At 38.0% G+C, this 20,683-nt stretch overlaps 3 protein-coding genes and 1 long non-coding RNA gene across 4 annotated transcripts in view; 3 read left to right on the top strand and 1 right to left on the bottom strand.

Annotated features, from left to right (window-relative positions):
* The first annotated feature begins 48 nt into the window (after positions 1 to 48).
* On the top strand, positions 49 to 3,782 carry rimoc1 (rab7a interacting mon1-ccz1 complex subunit 1). The gene is made up of 6 exons (XM_042488365.2): positions 49 to 207; positions 853 to 962; positions 1,813 to 1,959; positions 2,154 to 2,285; positions 2,455 to 2,569; positions 2,690 to 3,782. The coding sequence occupies exons 1-6, from the start codon at positions 114 to 116 to the stop codon at positions 2,923 to 2,925; spliced, it is 834 nt and encodes a 277-aa protein (XP_042344299.1). The 5' UTR covers positions 49 to 113; the 3' UTR covers positions 2,926 to 3,782.
* Positions 3,783 to 3,870: 88 nt separating this feature from the next.
* Positions 3,871 to 8,466, top strand: fbxo4 (F-box protein 4). Its single transcript, XM_042488363.2, has 7 exons — positions 3,871 to 4,157; positions 5,382 to 5,656; positions 5,740 to 5,960; positions 6,536 to 6,611; positions 6,713 to 6,885; positions 7,334 to 7,560; positions 7,672 to 8,466. Exons 1-7 carry the CDS (start codon positions 3,993 to 3,995, stop codon positions 7,762 to 7,764), a joined length of 1,230 nt encoding a protein of 409 aa, XP_042344297.2. The 5' UTR covers positions 3,871 to 3,992; the 3' UTR covers positions 7,765 to 8,466.
* Positions 8,467 to 14,657: 6,191 nt separating this feature from the next.
* On the bottom strand, positions 14,658 to 18,945 carry LOC148189742 (uncharacterized). Its single transcript, XR_015776429.1, has 3 exons — positions 18,787 to 18,945; positions 17,551 to 17,694; positions 14,658 to 15,161 (listed from the first exon to the last, which is right to left on the bottom strand). It is a non-coding gene; the product is annotated as an uncharacterized LOC148189742 (long non-coding RNA).
* ghra (growth hormone receptor a) overlaps positions 18,625 to 20,683 on the top strand; it is a 40,803-nt gene continuing 38,744 nt past the window's right edge. Inside the window, exon 1 of the mRNA XM_042488406.2 lies at positions 18,625 to 18,973. The gene's annotated coding sequence lies outside the window, so the exon portion shown is untranslated. The remainder of the gene's footprint in view (positions 18,974 to 20,683) is intronic.

Here is a 20,683-nt window from a genome sequence, read left to right as displayed (position 1 = left end):
TTATAGCCTCTCCAGGCACGCGCACACATACAACACTGATGTCTTGGAAACTGACGTGACATCCTATGAGCACGTGAGTAATCCCTGGCTCACGTGACGCATACTTTTTAGTCATGGCCGACGACTACAGGCGACAAGGTTTCGAGTTGGAGAGAAGGATATTTGAGTTAGACATCAAGTGTTCCAGTCTCAGAGCTGAGAAGCAAGGTATCGATGAGTCGTTGTTCATTATTTTTCTGTCTCGTGGTCACGCTCGGCACCTCGTTTGCGAAGCTGACATCCTTGTTCGGTTTATTAGCCAACTAGCAAGCTAGCTAACGGTATTTCTCTTGCAACTACAACAACAGCTGTTTTCTGATGAAATGTTGCATGCTGACAAATAATACTTGTCCTGCAGTTTGCTGACAGGCGGCAAATTGTTAAGCTTAGTAATATTTTAGAAACGTGTGCTCATTAACCGATGCTTGTTTGTGATTGTCTGTGTGTTCGAGTTAACGGCTAGCGTAAGTTCGCTAACGTTAGCTTAATGTTGACAAACGTTCAACTGACCGTGAAACACGGTGCTGCGTAATAGTAAATGAACTACAGTTGCCGAAGTAAAGTTGCCATTATTATATATTGAATTATTTCTTTTTCCATCGTCTTTTAATCATCGACAAACGTTTGGAAATGCACATTTCATGCCATGTCAGTATACTATGTTTGCGTCAGTCGAATTGTTTTTGCAAAAAATGTGTCAATACAAAGCATCAGTCATCAACAGAGGTATTTTGAAATGTGTTAAGTTGGAGATTTTTTTTCTTGATTTCAGATCTACAAATGGTAACATGTTAACATGTCGTTCTTCCATAGATGATGACTATTTACAGAATGCGTCTGCCATACTAGACAAGTTGAAAAGCTATTACAGGCAAGGAGGGGAGAGTAGCAACCTTTCCAAGGTGCTTCAGGACTACACACAGGTACTCTATAACATTAAACTTCATTGAATTTGTAGAACTGCTGTTAATGATTATTTGCTTTTATGTCTAATAGCTGATTCTGTTTGCGACTAATCATTTAGTCTATAAAACATCAGAACATAGTGAATAAATGAGGTAATATTCAAAATGCTTGTTGTATCTGTTCAAAAGTCCAAAACACAAAGGTATTTTGGTAATGCCTAATTATAGAAAACAGGGAAGGACATCCTCAAATTTAATAAGATGTAACAAGCAAGTGCTGCTTGATAAGTCACATAACAGATAAATCAACTAAAACTGATGGATATTTTACTCCTATGAATGTCAAACCTGCAGAGGATCACGCTTTAAAAGATGCTCGGATGAGGGAAAATTAAAACTAATGAAATCTGGAGTCAGTGATAAGTTGTAGATTGTTGGTGGGATTTGTCTTGGTGATGTGATTTGGTCTAAAAATCAACACTGAAAAGGCTAAATAAAGGTTTTTAGTATCAAGTTGCCAGTTATTAAGGAAGTGTTTACCACTGAACTTTCAAAAATTTCAGAGAAATTAATTAGATGTTAGTAATAACACTTGGATCTGACGTTTGCTTTTGAGAGGGAGCTTTATAGAGTTTTGAAAAGGGCTGTATCTGCCACTTCAAGGTATTTTATGTTGGATTCATACCTGATTTGATCAACCTTGTTATTGAAAAACTTCAGTAAAGTCATTTAGTGAGAAGAGGAAGGTAACTGTATCTGCTGACTTTACGAGATTTTTGTGATTTTGAAAATGATGCTTTTTTTCTTGCTCAATGTATTCACTATCAGGTGTGTGTGTGTGTATATATATTTGTTTTTCATTGTATAGGTGATCCTAGACATCACATTTTATGAAGAGAATAAACTGGTGGACCAGGAGTTCCCTGAGCAATGTTCACCATTTAAAATCCAGCAGCTGCTGCAAGACCTGACCGAGCCTGAAGTTTTGGTGGGGAGGCTAGCACCAGCACAAGAAGTGTGTATATGTGTCTCAATATGATTTTTTTTTTGTTGTTGTTGCATGGTCTAAGTTTTTTTTCTGGTAGATTATCAGGTATTCCCAGTAAGAGCTGTATTTGTTGTCTTTATTTTTATATTTTTGCCAAAAGCACACATTTAGTTCCATGTCATTGTCTAACAGTACTTTTCATGCCTTTTGATCTCTAATAGGTGCAGTCTGTGTTGGGCCTGGAGCTGTTAGAATGCCTCTATTGGAGACGTGGAGCTCTGCTGTACATGTACTGCCACACCCTTCACCAACGAAAACAGTGGATTAAGAAAAACAAGGACACATTCTTAAAGGTGCAACAGTGTGATAAAATCTCAGTCGATACAGTAAATTGTATTTTCGAACAAAAACACAAGCTTGTCTGATTTTACTTTGTACTTTTGTTTTTAGTATCCAAAGTTTTTAGGTGGTGCATGCTGACATTGGACCTAATGCTCATATTACTCTGATATTTTAAAACAGTGTATTCAGGAAGGGGTGCGCTACCTAATGCGGATGCTGCAGGTAAGAAACTCTGTGAAGCTCAATGATGGGGTGGTGCTCCATGACACTGCTACTGCAAGCTTCCTGTCTGAAGGTAAATATGTTATCAGTTATCTTTGCATTACAAAAACGGTTGTGCTGCTTGAGGAGAACTTGAAAAAAATTCTTCAAGTAGACCTTTTAATCATTCTCACTACTTTGTGTTTTTGGCCAGGCATTTTCTCAGACACACACCTGTTGACAATGATGTACATCGGGGAAATGTGTTTCTGGGCAGTCAAGTACGAGGACTGCAGCGCTGACACTATGGAGCGCAAAGAAGATCGCCTCCAGTTTCGGGACATTGGCACACAGATCCTCAACAAATACGTGCTCGCCTGCGAGGGCCCTCTGCAGGGCCAGGGCTGGAACACAGAGAATGCCAAGGAAATCCTTAGTATTTTACAGTGAACCAAGCTGCTCCTGTGTTGAAGTTGCCCCCAGGCACAGATCTAAGTTCAGTATTCAAATGTGTGTCAACCCCAAATAAAAATGAAACCCATCAGCTTGGGGTGTAATGTTGTGGAAGGTTAAGAGGAGGCACGGGGAGAAAGTGTATGTGGAGAAAAGAGTCTTTGGATCAGTGTCTACAGGCAACCTCATCCCATGCCAAACAGGCCGGGCCAAAGCAGGTGAAAGAGAGGTTAGAAAGGATAATATAGGTGGTGTAAAATTGGCAGGGTCTGCAAAGGAGCCTGTTGAATAATTTTTTGCCCTGTCCTGCTGAAACAGCAGTTATCATGTTGATTCCAGACTGTTGACTGGGGCATTTATTTTGCTCTGAGAATGTGTTATAATAACATTAATATGAATATAAAAAGGTTATTAATAAAATTGACCTTTTTTTCCTTTCATTTTTTTAAAAAAGATTGTTACGAGTTTGAAGATAATCCAGCTGGAAATGAGACATTGCACAGTAACATTTTATTTATTGTTTTCGTTGCCATTTTGTTATGCTTTTAATATATTGCTTATACATTATATATGTATGTGTGTATAAAAATATACACACTAAAGGCAAAGAGAGGTGTTAAAGAACTGTTTGACAATGATGTATTCATGACTATTTGAAGTATGTTCAGATTTGTTCATACCAGCTTTGTAATGCGCCACTTGTACTCCCATCTATTGCAAGTTCCATTTTTCTGCCACTTGAATAATGTTGATAGTATAACTATAAATAGAGAATCTGTGTTGTTTGGACAAAAGTCATTTTCTGTTTTTTATGTCCTCGTTGACAATAAACACGCGCGTTGTTTTAAGAAAAATCCGTTTATTTTGCATTGCAACTCTCGCCCATCCAGACTTAGCTTTGTTCTTGTAGAACTACAATACCCACAATGCCGCACTGACGCTAGCAACAAGGAAGCGTGATCATGTGAAAAATAGGTGAACGTCAAATATGTTGACGTCTCTTCCCGGGTCCGTGTTGGTGATTTTAACTAGGTTTTCACCAAAGAGCACTGACACCTGAAGTCATGTCAGGACCGGCCCAGCAGCTCAGTGAGTCCGCGGTGATCCGCAGCCTCCGGCGCTTCAGAGACAGATACTTTCCAAACGGTGGGAAAGTTGTCAAAGACGACTTGACGCCTGTTGAAGACACCGGAGGACAGAGACAGCCGGGGTTTCTGGATACGTTACCGGTGAGTCAACTCTTCTATGTCAATGCTCGACAGTTGTCCGCTGTCTAAAAGTATATTGTGGTCAAAGTCCTTTTAAAACGTCTGTTTTTAATCATATCATAAACAGAGGCAGGGCAATGCCAGATTCAAATTAAGCATTAGTAAATGTAACGTACGAGTTTGATTCTGACACGTTGCCGTACAATCGGCAACAATTAGAGGGACAAAAGAAACGTGAACTGCAAGTTTCTTCCTTTTTCTACGCCACTTTTTCACTCTGCATTTGCCTAATATTTAACACTTGTACATTTTGATATTACGTCACATACGATATTTCTAAAATAAGACGGATTAAAGTACCCCAGCTACAACATTAAAGTGCTGTTTACACCTGCTATAACTGTGTGTGTGTGTTACACAATAACATGTTTAATAAATGAACAGTCATCAATAATGTGGATATAATGACTAAGTGGGTAAAGGAAAATAACAGAAAAGCTATAGCAGTATGCTAAGTTCAGGAAACCACATTGCTTTACTGTAACGCAGCCTTTAAAATCTTGCAAAGACACAACATTAAGAAAATCTAAGACAATATCTAGTATCATATCATGATATCGATATTATATCAATATATTGCCTATCCCTATGATATAAATAAGCACATCATAACTGACAGGTGAGTGGTGCATACAATTTAGAGCTTCATACACAAGCAGACAAATTAAAGACACATGTAGGCTATAAGAACAAAAAATATATATATATATTTGTTTTTTGAAGTTAAAAAAAATAGGGTATTAAAGCAGAAAGTATGATAGACATATTGCATAGTCATGATAATATTGCACATGTGCAGGATATGCCACTTAGTTGTTATTGCATATATCTCAAAGCATGCTTATTTAAAAACAATAATAATAACCTACTTTACAACAGCCAAGCATTCATAGCGATGTTGCTTTTTGATCCGTCGATGTCGGCTCCTCCTGTCATTGTGAAGTAAAATTCAAAGTGTTGGATTGTTCACCTACTATTAGGTAACGTGTACTGGACTTATACTGTGAGACAGGTTAATTAACCATTTGTTTAACACTACATTTTTATGTGGCACCAAGGTTAAAGCTTTTCAGGGATTCTTGGTGACTGTCTAGTATTTCCTCACTGTTTGCATCTCTCACATAGCTCTTGACACTCTCCTGTTCTGTTTTGTTGAAATACTCATTAACTCCTTTCCTCCTGAAGGTGGACATACAGTTCCTGATCATGACCTTTCTCTCTCCTGCTGATATCTGCTGCCTGGGAGCCACCAGTCGCTACTGGAGGGCCATGGTTAGAGATCCATTGCTGTGGAGATACTTCCTGCTCAGGGACATGCCACACTGGCCCTCCATTGATCACACGAGCATGCCCCAACTGGAGTGTCTGGATGCACCGCTGATCAATGAAGACGAGAGCTTGGATGATAGAGAAGAAGGCGATGACAGAGGGAAGGAATTGAGATTTGACTACATGTCAGAGTGAGTATCTGTTTCTATCGTCCTGTATCAAGGTAACAATTTGATAGGCAGAATTGTTTTGGCAACCATTTTTGTCTCAACAGATACCTGAAAGGCTGCCCATCCTGCAGACAACACTGGCTTCCCTCACGGCCGGCATATGAGGTCGTGACCTCGTTCCTTCAGTCTCTGGTGCTCTCTTCTGAACCACGTTATGCCATGTTTGGCCCTGGCATGGAGCAGCTGGACGTCTCATTAGTCACAAGACTCATGCATTCCCCAGATGTACTTCCTGTGTCGGGCACTCCTAACAGACAGATAAATGGTGAGATGACATTGATGCTGAATACATTTCTCCCAGTCTCTTCTCATTATTGACAAAACTACCTCTAAATCATTTTTAAATACAAGATTTTTCACTTCATATTGCTGTATTGCCAAACTATAATGCAGATGAAATGCAAATAATTTCAGTCACATAGAGACCAGTGGCATACGTTAGCCACAACAGGCACCAGTGCACTATTATGACGGGCCCTATGTTGCCAAATTTCGCGTCCACACCAGCTCACCGTATATTGTATCATCTCTTTACATGATATTTAGATGATCGTATTTTTGAAGTGGCAGCCTTAATCATTCGAGAGGACTCTATGGACCCTTTCACCTTATGGGCTCCTTTGCAACCACAATACCTTCACTGTCTGTATTTATGGCCCTAATATAGACTCAATCAGGAGATTTTATTATTTTATTTTTTTAAATGCATCGATATCTTACTTGTGGGTTTGTTTGTTGTCCACTAGGTGGCAATATTGGCCCACATTGTTCTCTCAGTGGTAACTATCAGGAAAGATAATCCCAAAATGTAACTACACCTTTTTTTGTATCATTTTATAGGTATTGGCTCAGGGATCAGTTACACGTTCAACAACCAACACAAATTTAACATCCTAACTCTGTACTCAACCAACAGGTAAGCACTTTGTATTTAAATTTACATTTTGAGTTGCAATTATCATCTTTGTCTGCATGTTATTGCTAAAATCACCATAAACTTTGTGTGTTTGTGTGCAGGGCAGAGAGGGAAAGAGCCAGAGCGCATCAGCAGAGCATCAGTAATAAACTTTTTACAATCGAAGGAACAGATGACTCAGGCTGTCTAATCTACACCCCTGCTCCTCAGGTCCAGCAAGTGTGCCAGGTGGTGGATGGTTTCATCTATGTCGCCAATGCCGAGCCTGGGAGAGGTGAGCTAAGAGGACATTCTGGTGTGTTTCTGCACCTCTGTTGCTGTGTTCAGATGCCGTTCACAAGTATTTAAACCCTGAATTTTGAGCCCTGAGCAAACTGGTTTGAATTTATTTGAAAACTTTGGGAAAAAGACAATGATGAACTTGCAAAGAAATGCCCTGTAAATGTATAAAAAATAGTCAGTTTAAAAAGTTATCTTTAAAAAGCTATATGTCTGGAAAATAATTATGATTGTAAATACAATCATAATTATTTTATTCATTATAGATTATTATTTTACTATATCAATAATATATTTAAAAGTATGTTACAGAAGACATTTAAGATGCTCATTACTTTCTTTGCATGTTTGTAAAGGAAATCAAGCTTATTTGCCCAGGTTTCAAAGGATTAATATAAATATTCAGAACAGAAAACATGCATAAAAAAACTTTTCTCTGGTAGGTGAGGGAGAGTCTGAAGTGGCTCAGATTCGAGCTGTGCTGAACTCTGCCGAGGGTGTAGCATCCAGGCCTCTGCTGGTGCTTTCCTGTGTCTCCAGAGAAGAAGCAGAAACCGTTAGCACAACCAATCTGCAAACTATTAGCAGCAGAAACAGGGCCGGGAGTCGGACCCCCTGTGTCTACATGGCAAAGAGACTCGGCCTGCCTCAACTGGCGAACCCCTGGATGGTAATTTTCCCATATTTGACCAACTAAAAGGCTTCTACAGCATTTAGTGCATTCAGTGTCAGCTTGAGGAGACTTTTAACCTGTGTTTGTGTTTCTCTTGCTTTCTTTCAGGTGCAGGATACAGTAGCAGAGTCCCTGTCAGGTCTTCTGGACGGCATTTCCTGGTTACTGAGATGTTCAGGAGTCAAACTCTACGGCAAGTAGTTATCTATTTTCTGCTGCTGCCAGATGAATGAAAACCGCAGACCTCATTGCTGCGTCATCCTGACACCAAGATACACTACAGCATTTCCTGAGTAATGTATACCACATGTGTGCAGTGTCTCAGGGGCTGGAGCATTGCTTGTGGGATTTAATGACTTGGATCAGCAGCAAAACTGATGGGTTCAATCAGTTATTTTGGATGAAGGAACACACAGATAAACAGACTCGGGTGCAGAAGCAGAAAACCAAAATTAAAAAAACAGTGCTAAAAAGTCACAGTGAAAAATCACTTTTTGCCGCCTTACTCATCTTATATGTCATTTAAATATGTGATAAGTATATGCTATTTTAATTATTCATCATATTATGACATTGGTTTACAATAAGTGAGCTGCTAGCTCATCAGGTGGCCCACTGCTCAATTTAAAATGTGATAGAGACACTTAGGTTTTTTTTTTTGTTTTGTTTGTTTTGGGGTTTTTTTACAGTTGAGAGTTTGTGCCAACAACTCACCTACAAAAAGTCAGCTTACATAACTTCCAGACAAAATCCTTTGACTTCTGATCTATGCTGTACGTTAGTTTACTGCAAAGATTGGACTAAACTAGCAAACCATAACACAAGCACTTGAATGTGCATACTTATGTATTTTATGTTCATGCTATTAAGAAATTATGCCTTTGATAAAAGCTACTCCTCTGATTTTAAATGTTGACGTCTTTTATTGGTTGCACAATTATTTTGTTCTTCAAATGAATTACAGGTTTTTCTTGTGGTGGATGAGTCACACTTTCAGGCTCTTACAAGACTGAAAACACTACTTAGTGTCTGTTAAATAACCAACAAATCACTGTTAGATAATCACGACAAAACAATTCTGTATCTTTGAGTCACGTTTTCTGATCTGTCCTTTTCCGTCTCTCTTCTTCTTTTCCTCTAATGCACATACTCACAAGTTTGAAATCTTGCGAGCACTGGATGGTATTCTTCTTTTACCTTCCCTTCCTTTCGTCTGAGGTCAGCCCTGGCATGAGGCGCTGAATCCACATCTGTATGTCAGCAAGCAAAGAGGGAATCCTGTTTTGGCCACCAGGCAGCGCTACTAGTGGCTGTGTGATTCAGTGCCTGGTTACAGAGAGCTCTGCCTTTGATAATTTATTTTATTGTATATATAAACTTCATTTAACTCAAAGTCAAAACGAGATGAAAACCTTACGAGTGGGACCTATCTTAGGCAAGGTCAAAAAGCAGCATCCAACACATAATAAGACAACAAATCATAACAGCAACAACAGATGTGATGAAAAATACATCACTTAACACAGTGCATTGACAAGGCAGCAATGTTTAATTATGTGTTTCTTAATTAAGTGAAGCAACTGCAGCTAGACATTATCACTTTGACATTTTAAAGATGCCAAGTAGAAAAAAATCCTTTCAGACTACAAATATATTTAATCTAATTGTTTGACAACAGAAACATCCAACCAAAGCCCAGTCACACAATGTCATTCTGTATGACAGCACACCACTTGCCTCCTCAGGACACCAGGTACATTTTAAATGACTGTTTGACTAGAAAGTGCCTCAATGATCACAGAGATGATATGTTGGAAATAATCTTTTTTTTTAAAGTGTTTTCTTTTTTCTTTTCTTTATTCAAGTAACAGAACATTCCCTGACATACGACCTTTCAAAAAAAAAATTCTACATTTAAAAAATAAAAACAAATAAATAATCATTAAAGAATAAAAAAATTTAAAAAAACAACTAAACAAAAAAGTAAACACTGTACTTAAGTATATAGTTCAATACGTTAAATCAAATAAATCTGAAACTGAGATTTACAGAGAGGGGAGGCATTAACAGCAGAGCAGGTTTGGCTACAGTGGAAAACGATGATAGTTTGAATGATATTTCATCGTAATAAAATCTATTACAAAAACCCATTCCATGGGATTAAAATCCTAGATATGGTGTGACTTGTGTACACTTTTGTGTCAAAATTTCCATTTTCAGTTGCAGGCTCTCCGTCACTTGTTCCATTGTGTAAACCTTTAAAAATCTCTGCGTCTCCGGGGTTAGAGTCGGTAGATTTGCATCTTTCCAGTTTACCATAGAATTTTCTTTGCAGTTGTTGAAAATAACCTTTAGACACAGTTTTGAAATCATCCAAGTAGCAGAACAGACATCCTTGCCAAGTTTATTTACTGTAGATAATTCAGGGTCTGTAATTCAGTCTCTCAAGAACTCATTAGCTGCATAAAAATGGAGGTACAAACCCACATGTACACATTCTTGGCTATAGTATCTTTTCTACGTATCTGCTTTTGCATGTTTTGATTTTCTAAATCTGAATTGCAGTGCAATTATAGCCCTTAAATGATGACATATCTCACATAATACGTTTAACTTGTGTTTGTCTACTGAAAATTGCCACCTGTTTCATATTCAGTGTCCCTGGCGGCAGTGTTCACATGCTCTAATGGCTGGATGTACGGCCTGACAAGATAATTCGCTCCGCTGATGCCCTTTTGTTCTACTCCCCTAGGTAACCACAAGTCTTTGGTAAAAGTATGCCCCCCCGCCCAACCACCAGCCTTTCCATCAAAAGGCTCTTTTGTCTCAGCAATCATTTTCATAGACATACAGATTTAGAATAGGACCATGATTGGTGCAATTTAGGTGCATTAAGCTGAGCTGAATAGTGGTGAAGCGGAGATTGATTCTTTTTTTTTTCCCTCGGTGAAATTTAAAGGGAAATGATGGAGGAGCTGGCTGCTGCATGTGTGTGCGTCTGTGCGTGATTTGTGTGTATCTCAGAGAGAGAGAGACAGAGACAGAGAGAGAATCTGACTTTACAACTCAGCTAATCTCTGTTCTCTGTAAACAGGACGTCTATCTCTTCGGTCATCACTCCACAGTTATTTACCCACATTTTATATTTGTGTGCCTATATATGTGTATATATGCACGACAGTGAAGGTCGACCGCATTAAAAAAATAGCATATAAACCCTGGGAACTTCTTTTTAGGGCCGGTAGGCAGGGAATGACTGCCTAATCCTCTGTTATTACTCTGTGATCCTGATAGAGCCGTTGGAGGTAAACACTTGCTGAACAAGGACTGCTGCAACTCTCAGTGTGGATGAATATGTAAGATGATAACAGTTTGAGTGAATGAAGAAATCAGAATACATATTAAAATCAATTTGCACTAGTATGTAAGAATTTAAAATATATATATATATATATATATATATATATATATATATATATATATATATATATATATATATATATATATATATATATATATATAATGTGCTGAGTGTGTAAAGTGTGGAAAAAAAACAAACTATGTGCCTTATTCTACCACACAATGCATAGTAATATGTAAAGTTAGAACACGTGTCTGATGCAACAATCTACAAAACAATATATATGTAAGTGTGAACATGATAAATATGGCCTACATTCAAGAGTTGAAAGAATATTGCACATTTTAGAAATAGCACACAGTATTGCTGTAGTTGAATTATTGCACCAGTTATTGCAGTAAAGACAGTATGTAAAGAATTATATGAGTGAAGAACTACTTATATGCGAATGCTGACTAAAGTAAACACACTGAAGTTATTGTGTGTTGCAGCCAGGATGTGTTGGATCAACTGCTGGAACTTGCTTTATTTTCAAGGTGGGTTTGTTTAGAGCGCAGACTGTGGACCATTATCGCACATCCCTACATAATGGTGGCAAGGGTTTGGGGGGGGGTACCCCTGGCCGTGTTTTGGAATGAGCACCAGACCTCCAGCTGCCTCGTGTCATCCACAATCAAAGGGGCCCCTGGGATGTGTTGTCATGAGGAAGAAACCCATGTTTAGTGACCCAAGACAGTTTACAGAAGTCTGCAACAGTATGTAGACACTAAAAGCACACCATGCATGCAACATGTGGAGACACCAGTGTATTGTAAATACCGTGTATACAAAAGAGAAAAGAAGTCAGGGACAGATGAAAAGCCTCTTCTTACAACAGCTTAAGCTTGTCATAATGCCAAGTGTTTGAGAGGTGTGCCTGTTTGTGTGAAACAGAGTTTAATGCAGTTCAGTTTGTAGTGATCTTTAAACAGCCTGAAGCAGCAGAAAAAAATCATCAGCAGAATTGGACACAGTCTGTTTACTTATGTAATATGAAGAATGTTTTGGCTGAGGTATTTCCTATATATTCCCAGCGGTTTTCCCTGCTCAATGAGGCTTAAGTTTTCATGCTGTTGGATATGTATAGTATCTTATTTTATGCCATCAATGGCCTCATTTCAGTTGGTTCGCATACAGTTTTCAGCATTTGTAAAACAGGTCATATAAGAAGTTTGAAAAACCTCATTTATCAGGTAGAATTATTGCAAAAACAAGTAGTTCTTTTTGAATAAACTTGCACAGAAATTTAATCTGATGCTCTCTATTGAGTATACATATTGCAAACATTATTTCTGCACATAGACATAAATAATAGGCGAGATGGACACAGTACAACTATTGCCTTCACTTATGGGGTTGCTGAGATGTGACTGTTTTTTTTTTTAATCTTGAAAGTTAGAAGTGAAAAGTTGAAAACAAAATCCTGTAGATGAAAAAAAAACTTGTTTTTTTCACCTTTGTGCTGCATGCAGGAGCACAGAATTTTATGTTATTACAGGATCTCGTCAATTTAGGAGAGTCAATTTATTTTTGGTTAAGTTTTAAACAGCGACATAATAAAGAGATTGCTGACAAAGTAATTTCATTTTATTTTAAGCTTGTATTTGGTTCTACTACCTAATGAAAGGGGTCAGCATGCATAATGTGTCCGAGGAACATTATAAATATGAAAATCCAGTGATAATTTCAGTTTTAACAGTCTGTGGCTATGATAAATGTTGTGATTTAACCTTGGGTTTGGGACTTCAGAGGTTATTTAAAATACAACAAAATGAAATCATTTAAAGTTGTATGTCCCTCTCCTAAGCCAAAATAAAAAACAATGTCTAAAAAATTGTTTGACATCCCTCCCCCTTTTTGCACCAACCCCTCTTCCTCATAAATGATGAACAGTCTCTAAGAAAAAGAAGCTGAAAATATATTTTTGCTTTCTGAAGCTGGTTTGTGGTGGTAGAATTTCGTATCGATCAAGCATTATTAATCCTTTGAATGTAAAGATATTACAGCAGAAGAGTCAATACAACAATATGAGTAAACCTACAGACACAAGGTTAAGTGCAAAGTAACAGCTACAATCTATAGTTTTATTGCTCTGTCAATAATTGTCAATAATTAAACCAGCTCTCCCTGTTTGTCTCAGATTTCTGCTTTTTACATTATCTTCTCCATCTTCCACTGTCCCTCTTCTTCACCTTTGTTGCATCCCACTCTTTTTCACTCTCTCCTCCTTTCATTAGAGTTAAGTCTCTGATTTGTATTCTACGATAACAGCCAAGATTAAAGTAGCCATTGAAAAAAAAAACATCATTTGCATGATGCATTCAGTGATTAAGCTAAGCGTCCCTCTTAATTGTGTTGTTTTGCACATGGTGGGGCTCTCATGCTGATACTCTGTGGATCTTACTCATCCCATGCAATCTTACCAATTCACTTCAATTTCCTTCCCACTTCACTGCGTCCATCCCACCTACCTCCTGCTGCCATATATATGGCAGGTTAGGGACTCGTAACACTGAATTGGGGTTCAGAAGTGTTAATAGTGAATTATTTGTGAATCCTTCTAAGTCCATCAGCAGCTCTGTAATAAAGAGGATATGGAACCAGGAGCACAGTGATCCGTCCTTAAATTTGCTTGTTGTTGTTGTTTTTCTTATGTGTGTGTTTGTGTGTGCGTGTGTGTGTGTTCCCCCTGTGGCCATCTCCTCTCTTTTATCCTAATCTAATGGGCAGCAGGGTGCTGACACAGTTGTGAGCGGCCACACTTGTGATGTGGAACTGCGCTAAATGCATTACAGGTGACTTGAAGGGGATGACACAAAGGCCACTCTTTCATTACGTGGAAGAAAAAAAACAGACAGCCAAGCACGGAAAAGATCTACACAGCTATTGAAAAGCATGCTATTGCAGAAAACCAATTATAGGAATGTGGCTTTGATTTATGCCTGAAGCACTGATGCTCAGTTAGGCGGCTAAGGAACGGAAAACTAAACAATCTTGTGAAACAACCATAAGGAATGTTATTTTAATGATTTTTTATTATCAACAAATTTGCAAAAAAAAACAATGAATATGAATATGATATTAAAATATACATGTATAGGATATCACCAGTTTTTTAACACAGATTACTGGAAATGGATGAACATGGACTACAGCAGAAATGTAGTGCAGGTCACTTCCTGAGGACTCTTTGTAAGGATTAGATTATAATTTGATTATTTAAATAGTTAGTGGTCTCAAGCTCTTTGATGTAATAATGAGAATGAATGTAATTTGATAACTAAAACACAAGAAAGAGACATTAGTAAATTAGAAAATTATTTGGGTTAAATGTCTTGGGGAAAAAGAAAAGTAAGGGAAATGTTATATTTATAATGATCATATTTAAAATTGTTACAGAATTCTTAGAATTTTTAATCACTTTTTAAACGTTCTTTTCTGATTGATTTATTGTTGTTGTTTTTGTCCTTGTTATTTTTACACAATTTTTCGTTCATTTCTTGTGCTTTTTTCTAATTTATTACACATTTCTGGGTAATTTCTTATTGTCTTCTATTCATGTTTTTGAAAGAAATCAACCTAATTTGCTCAAGTTTCAAAGGGATAACTTTGTTTGTACCCAAACAAAGTAGGAAATAACAACAAGTTAAGACAGACAAAAAAGACACCATTACTGCCAAGATGGTGGCAAAGGAAAACAGAAAATGGCGCTTTATTCATGTCAAGTCATGCCTAATTTTATTCATCTATGAATGTCAGTTTCCTGAACCATGATAAATGCCAAAATAAGGCATACAACAGATAAGGATTGTTATTTTAAGATGAGGAAATTTGTGGAAAACTTGCAGCTCCCACTGACCAGTTAGGAGGAGTGAGGAGTCAGCAGTCAACAATAGTATAAAACAGTCAATAAACAGGCTTTAAAAAACATCTTAAATCACTGCAACCACAAGAGATCACTGAGCATACAGTCATAAATGTGTACACAAAATATATTAATCTAATTGATCTAATAGTTCGCGAGATTAGCTGCAGACAGACATACACATGCAGACATATGACCGGCAGGGTAAAAAGCACTTTGACAGCTGCTGTAACAGTGTTCACCAAACATCCCACAGAGGGCGTAGCTGAGGAGGGTGGCTTGAGGTGGGGGGACCCAGTTTCAGGCCTCCAGTGCAGGCCCAGTGGCATCAGCCTGTGGGCCAGATGCATTGTTCTGTTGTCACATTCAATACAGCATAAGTCCACATGATCACTCAGAGCACACAATCACAGGAATGAGTACTCCATAACAAAGGAACTAATTCAAAGGACGCCCCCAGTCTCCTCCAATCAAGGCTCTCTGTCCCACAGCTGACCAATACATGGACATGTTCAAAGGTCATTTAGTACATACAAATTGTTTGCCAAAGTTTTTTTCTGTCTGGTAATTAATGTCACAAAGGTCAGAAAATTACAGTCAGTAATGCTTGAATTTGACCCTTTGTTTATTCTTTGAAACCAGGAACAATATCAGTTTTCTTTTGCTGCTCTCATCGCCTTTAAAATGCATTTAAACCTTTGAAACCTGAACGAATTGATGTGACTTCTTTTGAAAAAAAAAAATGGCTGCAAAGGCATCAAGCAGCTTGTCACCTTTTCCTAACTTCTTGCACTTTGCAAGAAGTTAGGAAAAGGTGACAAGATAGTGACCTGGACATTTTTTTTTAAATGAGAGAGGGATGTTAATCAATTTCTTTTAATGCGTAACTTGTAACTTCTTCCCATGTTTTTTTTCAAAGGAAATCAAGCCAATTTGCTTAAGTTTTAAAGAGTTAAATATAGCAAGTAAACATTCTACACAAAACTTGCAAACGTCAGTTATTTTCATTGTGCCACAAGCTCTTGTTTTCAGTTTGTGTGTTGCATGAGAGCAGCCTTGGTTGATCTCATTGAGTGTTTTTATGTGCTGCAGCTGTAGGACTTGGAAAAGCTGAGCCATAACTTGTGGACCTTGTAGATGAGAATGAGACAGGGGATATAAAAATACAAGGATGGCTCCGCTCAACACAGACAGGCCAATTCCATTTCTTTCCCCTGGCATCACAAATTATGTCAACAGTGCATCGGTGCATTGGTGAATAGGAAAAAAGAGCCCCTCCGGGCCTCATCTGTCACTCTGTCAGTATGTTTGTCAGTCTGTCTTTGTTTCTATTTACAGCTGACCATGTTTAAGGTGCCATTCTGTCCTGTTTTTCCTAGTACTATCTGAGTACCGGAGGATACAGGCTCAAGTGACACATAATATAACTTCATAATGTGCAAGTGTCAAATATAAAGTGGGGTAAGTGGTCATGCGAAAAAGCGAACAAGAAATTAGTTTGAAAAAGCATAAGAAAATTACCTGAAAAAATTGCGAAATTAATTAATTAATTAATTGGCAAAGTTACAAAAAATTGCTTAAATTCTGAAACATTTCTGCAACATTATATTTAATAGGTTATTGTGATACTTCTAAATATAGTTGTAGTTATAATCATTTCCCCTGGCATTTATTTATTTATTTATTTTTTAACTATAGATTTTTTAATCTAAATCTACTAATTATTAATAATTGCAATTTGTGGAACTATACTTTATTTTATTTCATTTTTTTTATCAAGTTGCCAATTGCATTTTCCCAATGTTTTTGAAATCAAGTTCAAAGGCTTAAATACCTGTGAAAGGCATTTGAAAGCAGCACAACAAAAATAGCATGTCTGCTATAAAGCGGAGTTTCAAAGGGTTAAACCCCGATGCTTGGCTTTATTACTGCAATTGATGTTGTTTACACTGATGGATGCTTGCCTTGGGATGATCATCGATTGGAGGACAAATACGGAGAAGACAAACTATCACGAGGTCCACGCAGGCAAATACATACATACATTTGAGCAGCAGCAGCAACAGCTGGGTGTGTTTTTCTCTCACGTGGCGGGGCGGGCCCTACATGCTAATTGATGGCTCTTGGGTCGGGGGGTGTATACCCATTGACAGCTGAAATTCTGGGCTAGCCTCTCGCGGCGTCATTTCTCCAGTGGACCCTCCACGTGAGGCTATAGTTTACAGACGCAGCAATTCAAGCAGCTTCTCAGCATTTAGCGCGGGAAGTAGCCTAATATTTGGTCACTTTGGTGAAGTTACGCCCATAGAAGTCTATCAGAAATTATGTAGACCTGTTTATTCGTGTTTTTATTTCACGATCCTAAACCAACGGACATTCGCACAAAAGTTTTGTTCTGATTAATACACTTGTCAAACAGAATAACTCAGATGACTCTGACTCTTTACAATCATCTGAGGGCAACAAGTATGTAATCCATTAGCTCATTGGATTGAGTTTGCGCACTGCGAAGACACAATTACGCACGGCAGATGCGGTAAAATTGAATTATACGCATCAAACGACCAGACATGGTGCAAAATAACCACAGAAACACCAGAGCTCATGTGCAGATAAAACTGGTTGGTTTATTATCTCACAAAGTTTATCCTAAATCAAAATGGGTGTTGGAGACTGAAAGTTGCCACAGTTCATAAAAAGTAGTGGATCACTCAATACCTACCTCCATCAGGACCATCTTCTCCGGTGTGTCCATCCAAAGCACCGAGTAACCAGGGCAACGACTTACCTCTTTTTAACGTCTGACCAGAAAGCCTCCCACCTGGAGCTCCGCAGTTTTAATTCCAATATGAAGGTGGACGATTGGCTGTGATGTGAGAAATATGTGATAGAAATTTTTCAGGTTTAAGTCACATCATAACATGTTGAATAAAACACCACAAAAAACAAGTTTTGACCGAGTCAGCTGCAGCAGAGCTTGTTGCAGGTTTTTACAGATCCCATGGATCATACAGCTTATCCTGGTGTTGTTTTGTTTCCACGCAAAAATGTGTTTTATAAACATTTATATGCACGTGCTCACACGCTGTCTCACGTACGCACGTATCTCTAATGCAGTAAACGATTACATCTAGCCTACGAAAAGGTATAGTCGTAAATAATTACTTCAAAACCACTATTTTATTTTCTTGTGTCTATAAACACTCCCAAGTTAGTAGGTGTTAATTATAAAGATAGTCCTGAGGGCATGTAGCCCAGTCATGTCCAGACAGAGACAACTTTTGATGTTTTTTTTCTCCCCACGTTAGTGTTCTTAAAAAATAAATAAATAATATGAAATTAATTAAAAATAGAATACAATTAAATTAAACGAAATTGAATTAAAAAACAAAAAAATGTAATGTAATATTTAAAAAAAAAAAAAATATAGAAAAAAAATAAAATAAAATAATACAATAAAATAAAATACCCCCTGCATGCCTACATGCCCAGAACTTCAGTATCAAACTTACTAAGAGTATAAGTAAGACATCAAGTCTTCTGAAGTATCAAACTGAAATGGGTTTTGTCGAGATTGATTTACAATGTGGGGCTATGGCTCTCTCTGCTAACCATTAATCAGATAAAATGTTGATTTGCTACTTCATTACAACTCTGGCTCTAAGCAGCAAGCTTGGCAGCAGGCAGTTCCTCACTAGAGGGCTTTATTTTGGAAGTTTGTCCCGGTGGCGGTCTCTCTCTCTCTGGCAGTCCTCTCTGTGGTAATAATGGAGCAGATTGGATTGTTGGCGGATGAGGGCGCTTCACCGCCATTTGAAACACACACACACACACACTCACACACACACACTGGCTCTGTCTGAGCTACGTAGCGTGTGTGTAGCCCTCAAAGTGGAGTAGATGATGAACTGAGCAACAGATAAGACAACAAAATCCTCTCTACGAAAGCGACACAGACCTGATTCAGTGACTGTGGTGATATGAGCAATCCCGATCGGAGAGATCTGACTGGGCCGAGCAGGCTGAAGTGAAGAAGCAGGACTTTTCGTGCCTGTTGGTGTTCACGCTGGCCATCAGATGACCAAGTTGTGAAAAGTCGATCTGCGCTGTCTTTGCAGTTTTTCCACCTCGACACTTCGAAATAAGTAAGTGCGTTTATGTTTGTTTTAAAGCTTGCAGGGCGTCTTTTCCTACCATGTCTCCAAAACTCCATGTGTTGGGCGGCTTACGCATGAGTCGGGAAACTTTCCTGAAATGCACAACTTTTTCTTTACACGTCAGGCTCATTTCAACATCTTTTTCACGAATTGGAAACTCATTTTAGGCTTTGTTTAGCCTGCAATATGATGCGATGTGCAAATGCAGCCTAAACTACTGACAGAAACTTTAGGTTGTCTCAAATCCCACTGCAACACCCAACTGCTCGTGAAGTGACAGCCATGGTGGGTCTTGACGGATGTAGCCTGAACAGCAAACTGATAATACATATGAAATACTGAGGGAAAAATAGAAACATCTTATTGAAATGACATAAAAACATTAGCTTAGTTAAAAATCAAGCCTTGAAATGATTAAGTTTAACGCTGAACCCTGAAACAGGCTATGCTGTTAGTGTTGCTTCATTGTTGACACAGCCTGATGTATTGATCTTTGCACAGATGGAGATCAGTTTGGCCCATGATCGCTTCAGACACCATGATATGCCTGTGCATATGACTGTACATGCATGACACAAGGAGTTCTATGATGATTTCCTATTAAGATTATACATTTTCTTTTTTGATCTATTAGGCTAATCCATAAATAATAATATGCTATATGAGAAGTTGCTAGAGTTCATGTTGCTTTTAAATTGCTGGTATTGTCTCATCTACTGTCCAAAAACCAGAGGAAGTCAGTTAACAGTAATATGAAATTAGAGATGATACAATTTTTTCCTTCTCGATAACAATCCCGATACCTGAACTTGTGTATCAGCCGATATCATCACCTTAAAAAACAGCTGTCTTGTATGGATGTGAAATGATTGCCCTCAATTTTGTAAGGCGTTGCTCAGGTTAAACGCTTTGTTTAACATGAACAAATACATACAGAAAATTTAAATTAGGTTTATTGCTATATTGGTGATATTTTGCTAAGGGTTAATGTTACTCAATTTGGCTGCACAGCACAACTTTTTCATTTTTTCAGAGAATTTTCTAGTAATCACTCCTCTTTTTTAAAAACTAACTTTTACATAATTTATTTGTCACCTTTTACTTAATTATTGGCATTTGTAGGACATTTTTTGCCAAGTTGGTCATTGCCCTTTTTTACTCTTGTTTTGGAAATAAACCAAGCCAATCTGCTCAGGTTTGAAAGGGTTAAATACCTTGTGAAAGGTGTCTTAATGCAGCACAAGAAAACTGGTGTGGATCCAGGTTTTAAAGGGTTAATGTTTATTCATTAATGACATTATGTCAGATCAGTGCTTACTAGACTTGAGCACTTGCTGATACCTGATCCAGCATTTACGGCAGAATCAGACGTATCTCCGATAACTGTTGAGAACAATATGAAATAGAGAAAAGGAACTTAAACTGTTTGGACTCTTATTGGTCAGATGACTTAAATGAACTACTTAAAACTAACTGTTTCCACTACTTAAATGAATTGTCTATAACAACTTTTCTATATCTGTGTTGAATTTCTTCTCACTGCATCAGCATTTATCAGTTTTGATGACAGATTCTCCTCAGTCTGTTTACTCTTCATTAGTGATTGGCAGCGTGCTGCACTGACCACAGGAGCACACCTTTGCCCGTCTGCTGTTTTAATTACAAAGTACACCACAATTTAATGACACGCTATGAGCA

Source organism: Plectropomus leopardus, chromosome 4 (assembly GCF_026936395.1).
Source record: "Plectropomus leopardus strain MGB_pleo_1.0 chromosome 4, ASM2693639v1, whole genome shotgun sequence".
Classification (NCBI taxonomy): Eukaryota; Metazoa; Chordata; class Actinopteri; order Perciformes; family Serranidae; genus Plectropomus; species Plectropomus leopardus.
This window is presented reverse-complemented; position numbering and strand designations above follow the sequence as displayed.